Genomic DNA, 7456 nt, shown 5'->3' with positions numbered 1-7456 from the left:
TATTAGCAGGATGTGGGGCTAAGTCTCTTAGAGACACGTTAAACTCTCGGCCGTCGCTGTATTTGATCCGAGCGTATAATGGGTTGGCTTCGGTTAAGAACACTTTCGTGACTTGATCGTCGTGTTTGCTAGACCTGTTAAACTTTCTCAGTAAGATTGGGCCAGGAGTGCTTAACCAATCAGGAAGGGACTTCCCGTGTGACGACCGTCTAGAGAAGTTGAAGAATCGCTCATGCGGGGTAGAGTTTGTTGATGTACACAGTAGCGATCTCAATGCGTGTAAGGCGTTCGGAAGGACATTTTCCCATTTGCTTACAGGCAGGCCGAATGACTTGAGGTTACATTGTATCGCCTTCCATATTACTCCGTTGTAACATTCAACTTGCGAATTGCCTTGCGGGTGATAGGGTGTTGAGTGGCTCACAGCTACACCCCTTTCCAACAAGAATTGTTTAACATCCCTAGACATGAAACTTTGGGCTCGATCAGTATGAATAAAACTACAGGTACCGAACATTGCAAACAGTTGAGAAAGGCACTTGATTACTGTGCCAGACGACGTATCAACACAGGGAAAACAAAACGGAAATCGTGAATACTCATCAATGACACACAATATATATATATTACGAGAACATGATGGTAAGGGGCCCTTAAAATCTAAGTTTAGCCTCTCCATGGGCTGAGTCGCTTTGATTAAATTACTCTGGACGGGTTTAAAGAAACGTGGCTTAACTTCAGCGCATACATTGCATGATTCACATATTCTTTTAACATCAGTTGTCGAGTAAGGCAAATTTTTCGAACGCACATAATGCAACAAACGAGTTAGACCCGGGCAACACAATTCTTTATGAATATCCATCAAACATTTAATGTTTCGCGCAGGTACCGTTGCGCAAAATGCTCTCGATAAAGCGTCGGGTGCTGTATTGTCTTTGCCGGGACGGTAACGAATGGTATAAGAAAAGGATGCCAGTTCGAGGCGCCAACATAGCACTTTATTGTTTTTTACTTTTGTCCGCTTCTTGCTGTCAAACATGAAAGCTACTGATTTTTGGTCTGTAATTAATGTAAAATGCCTTTGAATCAGAAAATGGGACCATTTTCTTACGGCTTCAATAATACTCGTAGCCTCCTTTTCCATGGCAGGGTAGTGTAGCTCGCTCCCTTGCAATGACCGAGACATAAATGCTACCGATCGCCCACTTTGATTTAGAGTAGCCGATATTGCTACATCTGATGCGTCACATTCTACGGTAAACGGTGAGTTCTCATCAATCGCTTGAAGGGATGCATTAGCAATAGCTTCTTTGAGGAATTGAAAGTCGTTTATTTGTAACGTGCTTAAAGGAAAGGCGTCAACTCCCTTTAGCCTTTGTATTTTGTCAGAGAAGCCCGGAACCCACTTAACGTAATAGGCAAACAACCCAATTGTTCTCTGTAGCGATTTTTTAGAAGTGGGTGGTGGTAAATCCCAAAGAGCTTTTAAACGCTCAGGATCGGGCTTAATTTGTCTATTTCCTACGCAGTAACCCAGGATGTTAATGTTCTCCACACCATAGACGGTTTTGTTATTATTGAGCGTCATATTACGTCGTTTCATGGATTGTAGAAATTTTGCAGCGGTCTTCTCTAGTTCTTCAGAATTACGACCGCCAATGATGACGTTGTCAAAGCTTTGATTACTAGCCTACCCTCAATGCCAATAGTTAAATTGCTTTAGAAATATTCAGTGACAGAACAATACAACGTTACAATTACAACTTTTGGCAACTGTAAACAGCACACAAACATAACCAACTAATCAGTGGTTTTGAAAAGATTAAAGGTTTTGAAAAGCACTTGTTGCAATTTCCGTGTCAAAATGGCTTTTAAAGAGTATGAATTTTTTGATGTTGCTTTAAATAACAGCTTTGTGCAAAGCATTTGTTACAAACATCACATTTATATGGATTTCACCAGAATGGACTCTTTTATGCCTCTTCAAACCATCACTATGTGCAAAGCATTTTCTGCAAACTCCACATGCATAAAACTTTTCACCAGAATGAATGAATTTATGCATCTTCAAGTCACCACTTTCTGCAAAGCTCTTGTTTGTATGACTATAATATGACTGTTTGTATTACATCACATTTGTATGACTTTTAACCAGAATGATATCTTTTATGATTCTTCAAATTACCACTACGTGCAAAACTTTTGTGGCAAAAATCGCAGTTTTACGGCTTTTCACCAGAATGAATTCTTTTATGATTCTTCAAATGACCATTCCGCCCAAAGCATTTGTTGCATACATCACATTTGTATGGTTTTTCACCAGAATGAATCAATTTATGATTCTTCAAACCACTACTTTGTGCAAAGGTTTTGTTACAAACATCACATTCGTATGGCTTTTCACCAGAATGAATTCTTTTATGTTGCTTCAAATTACTGCTTAGTGCAAAGCATTTGTGGCAAACATCACATGCATATGGCTTTTCACCAGAATGAATTATTTTATGAATCGTCAAATTACCATTTTGCCCAAAGCATTTGTTGCAAACATCACATTTGTATGGCTTTTCACCAGAATGAACTCTTTTATGCTTCTTCAAATGACTACTACATGCAAAGCATTTGTTGCAAATATCACATTTGTATGGTTTTTCACCAGAATGAATCAATTTATGCTTCTTCAAACCACTACTTTGTGCAAAGGTTTTGTTACAAACATCACATTCGTATGGCTTTTCACCAGAATGAATTCTTTTATGTTGCTTCAAATTACCACTACGTGCAAAGCATTTGTGGCAAACATCACATGCATATGGCTTTTCACCAGAATGAATTATTTTATGAATCGTCAAATTACCATTTTGCCCAAAGCATTTGTTGCAAACATCACATTTGTACGGCTTTTCACCAGAATGAATTCTTTTGTGCTTCTTCAAATCACCGCTATGTGCAAAGCATTTGTTACAAACATCACATTTGTATGGCTTTTCACCTGAATGAATTCTTTTATGCTTCTTCAAATCACCACTATGTGCAAAGCATTTGTTGCAAACATCACATTTGTATGGTTTTTCACCAGAATGAATTCTTTTATGATTCTTCAATGCACCATATTGCCCAAAGCATTTGTTGCAAATAACACATTTGTACGGCTTTTCATCAAAATGGATTCTTTTATGCTTATAAGCATTGGAACCAAAATGAATTTCTTTGTGACTTTGTACAGCAGACTTTCTAGAAAATCTTTTATCACATTCAGGCGATTTGTTGTCGGTAAAGGTTGTTCCTTCACTTGTTTCAAAATCAAAAATATCTTCTAATTCTACAACAATATCCAGATGGTGATTCATATTTTTTTAAAGGTTACAGCTTAAAAAGTACCACAACTATACATCTGAAAACAATCAAATACTTTCAGAAAAACAGCAAGCATACATTGGAAATAACCTAATTTAAGGAAGCTTGAATTGATTTCAATTGAAAACTTCCATGTTTCATTTCTGAATATTCGCACAGTAATGATGGTTTTGCAATAAAAAAAATTTAAGTTTGCAATTTTTTCTATCAACTACATGTTCTGTCTGAATTTGTTAATATACAAACAAACCTCAATCCTCAAATTACCACTAATTTAAGTTTGCAAAAATTTAAGTTTGCAATTTTTTCTATCAACTACATGTTCTGTCTGAATTTGTTAATATACAAACAAACGTTAACAACAGGTTGTCAAATTATCTACTATCACCACAAGCTCATAACAAACGTAGGTCTTCTACTTCTTTTTTAGTTAAACTCCATAGCTCTATGCATTGTGATGGAGTCAAAGACGATGTGGAGTCCTGAAAGATTGTGGAGTCAAAATCTTATGGTTTTCATCAGAACTGACAACCCATGGTTTAAGAACACTGTTCCGGCGGGTCAATTGCCCTCTTGTTTAGAATTGAAATTGTGATGAAATTTTGTTGACTAACCGCATTTTCTTCACACTGTCGCCACTAGATGGAGCTGCTTACAAGATGCAACTGCATATTTACTTTGGAAACATACCCCTCTTCATTCTGCATAATTTAAAAAAAAAATTATCTGAATTGGCCAATGGGAAGCAGAAATATGAGCAGTTTTGTACTCTCCCCTAGCGCAATAGTGCCTCTAGTGGCCAACACATAACAACAATTATCTCCTTAAATGTTTATCCAATTGAAGCAAAACTGGTGTCTAACCCCCATTTTCAAGGGTGGTGAGTTCATTTTTGCTGCTAGTTTTAAAGATTCTAGCCACTAGGTGGCAGAAAACCTGCTTTTCATAAGTTTAAGCTAACATAACCGCTTGGACTTGACTTCAAATATGCAAAGTTTCAACAAATGCAACTCATTGAGATGTATATCATTGAAAACAAACAAAGAAAGAACAGTGCAACATCTATTGTATATAATTGTGATCATAGGCGCCGACTTTTCAAAAAACCTTGGGGGGCGAGAAAGGCGATGACGTCATAACCATAACGCTATTTTACTCAATTAAAATAGTATTTGATTAAGCTTAGTGTTTTGTTTATATTGACACCTAGGTCGCAAACCGAATTTATTAGAACCGCTGCTTGAAACGATTAGTTTTACGCATGCAGTATGCCTAGTGGTAAAAATTTTGATATTGTTAGCTCAGAATTGGAACAGTTGGAAAACAAGCCGATTCATTTCCTTTTCGTGCGAGTGTATAACAACGATCAAGACAGTGAAGTTATCGAAATAAAACGCAAAAAATCATGTTCTCAAGCAGAGTGGAAACCTGCTATCAGTTTTATTAACCTCGTTTTGCTAATTACTTACTTTCGGGTGCAACCTAGTTCGTACCCTGAACAGTTCGGACCCTCAGTTCGTACCCTGAAAAGATCGAGAGAAAAAATTAAAAAAGCCGAAGTCGCTGATCGGAGTTTCCGCAAACAAACTCAAGGGTTAGGGTTAGGTTAGCGGAAATCGCGGTTAGCGGAAACTGAGGAAAAATATTTGCAGAAACTGCGATCAGCGAGGGTTAAGGTTAGAGAGCATAGATTACTCGATGGTTAGGGTAAGCCGAAACTGCGGTTAGCGGAAACTGCGGAAAATGTTTGCGGAAACTGCGATCAACGAGGGTTAGTTAGAGCATAGATTGCTCTATAGTTTGGGCTAGGGTAAAGGTTAGCGGAAATTGCGGGAAAATGTTTGCGGAAATTGCGATCAGCGAGGCTTACGGTTAGATCATAGAATAATCTATGGTTAGAATTAGGGTAAAGGTTAGCGGAAACTACGGGAAAATGTTTGCGGAAACTGCGATCAGCGAGGGTTAGGTTTAGAGCATAGATTAGTCTATGGTTAGGGTTAGCGGAAACTGCGATCAGCGACTTCGGCTTTGTGCTATCTTTCTCTCGATCTTTTCAGGGGGAAAATTTTCAAATTTTTGCGGAAACTGCGATCAGTGACTTCCGCTTTTTTTAATTTTTTTTCTCGATCTTTTTAGGGTACGAACTGTTCAGGGTACGAACTAGGTTGCATCCCTTACTTTCAAAGCGTTAACAATGGCGAAGTGTTTTCTCTTCTGTTTTTCATCGAAAGTCTTTATAGCCTTTTATCAAATACCGTGTATACTGGAGTAGGCTATAGGTCGAGATGTTCGCAAGTGATTTTCACCTCAAAAAGACAGGTTCAACTTATACACGGGAAAAGCTCGGCAGTTTTCAAAATGAACACATTTTTGCTGCGGAAAAATTATTGCCGACGTAGATTACGGAGTGTGTAATGGGAATGGCGTCGGTCAAACTAAAGTTTTGAATACGTTTATTTGCAGTGAGAGAGGGAGAGAGAGAAAGAAACCTTTTATTTTGTCTGTTGCGACAATAGTACGGTACAATTATACACAATACGAATAAAATAGTACCATAGCTATCTAAATACCACAACAGACAGGAACTTAATGATTTCTTGTCAATTTTAAACTTTATGCACTTGTTGAGCAATATGCAAAGCTCACGAGACAAAACAGCAGAAAGAGCTTTTGCGTGTAGGATATAATCGTTTTAATTACGGTACGTAACATTCCATGATCGTTGAAGTCGATGTCAAACCTTAGCGGCCGCATAAAACAATGATGTCAGGTGATAATAGCGAAAAGAGACGTCGTTAATGCAAGCAATATCTGCCACCAAGACCATTTAAACACCTTTTCTTTTATCGGTTTTCGAGTTAATTCTCACACATCGCGAACAAAACAATGCGTTCTGTTGAATCATAATTGATCTCACAGCGGGGAAGACCTCGTTGAAAATAGTGCGTCTAATTTAGCTGGTTTACTATTGTAGTGAATAGTTAGGCTTACGTGACTATTTCAGCAGCGTACCGTATTTTACGGACCATAAGGCGCACTTTAAATTCTTTTTTTTCCTCATAAATTGATCGTGCGCCTTATGGTCCGGTGCGCCTTATGTATGGATCAAGTGCGGTAGTGCTTTATTGCCTACACTCAAAACCAGTACCGATACTACTATTATATATGGTCCGGTGCGCCTTATGGTCCGGTGCGCCTTATAGTCCGGTGCGCCTTATGTATGAACAAAAAACTAATCAAAGCAATTTATTGACAGTGCGCCTTATAGTCCGGTGCGCCTTATGGTCCGTAAAATACGGTAAGTTACTCTACCATCTACTTTGAAATTTCCATACCGTATGAGAAAGCCATGCGATCAACTGCTGTTTTGCGGGCAAGAGCAACGTAGACTATTTTTCGCTTTCGGCATTCTTTAAGTCCGTTTAATTTTAAATGATCTAAGTCTCTTTTGCAAAGTGTTTCATCTTTGAAACACCATTTGTTATAACCATTTTTGGTGCCTTTCAACCATAAATTTACGGGGGCGCCGCCCCCCGGAAGTCGGCGCGTATGATTGTGATAGATATTGTACAGCAATAAACTTACACCAATTTCACATCATAAAGGTCACACGGCTAAAGAAACAGTAAAACAACAACAGTAAAACACCAAGGTAAAGAAGAGTTAATGACAACACAAAAAAAAACTTTCAAATCATTCAACAGACCTGGTGCTTTGCACAAAGCGCGGTGGATGTCTAAGCTCTTATACGCTATAAAGCTGGACTTATTGGGATCCAAAATATGTGATAATAATATGAAAGTTAAGTGACCTTCATCATTAATAAATTCTGCATTTTTGCTTCTAGGTCATATTCAGCATGCTGAAGAGACTCGAAAGGTCAAAACAGCACTGTTCACAGTGTCCATGGTTAATTAAGAAATTGTTTAATTAGATAAACAATACTAAACGAACATTAAATCAGCACAGACAAGAAATTGTAACAACCTTACCCTTTATGCAAATTTATCTGTGTATTAGACTAACATTTGATACCGTACTGCAAGCATATTCTTATGAATAAATGATATTATTGTTCAGGAAAAATCTTTGGAAG

At 37.9% G+C, this 7456-nt stretch overlaps 1 protein-coding gene across 1 annotated transcript; it reads right to left on the bottom strand.

Annotated features, from left to right (window-relative positions):
* Nucleotides 1–2225: 2225 nt before the first annotated feature.
* Nucleotides 2226–3353, bottom strand: LOC145781012 (uncharacterized). The gene has a single exon (XM_082592753.1). The coding sequence runs from the start codon at nt 3351–3353 to the stop codon at nt 2226–2228; it is 1128 nt and encodes a 375-aa protein (XP_082448879.1).
* Nucleotides 3354–7456: the final 4103 nt, after the last annotated feature.

This window comes from Aplidium turbinatum, chromosome 1, assembly GCF_918807975.1.
Source record: "Aplidium turbinatum chromosome 1, kaAplTurb1.1, whole genome shotgun sequence".
NCBI lineage: Eukaryota > Metazoa > Chordata > Ascidiacea > Aplousobranchia > Polyclinidae > Aplidium > Aplidium turbinatum.
The sequence above is the reverse complement of the archived record's forward strand: the minus strand, read 5'-3'. Positions and strand labels throughout refer to the sequence as shown.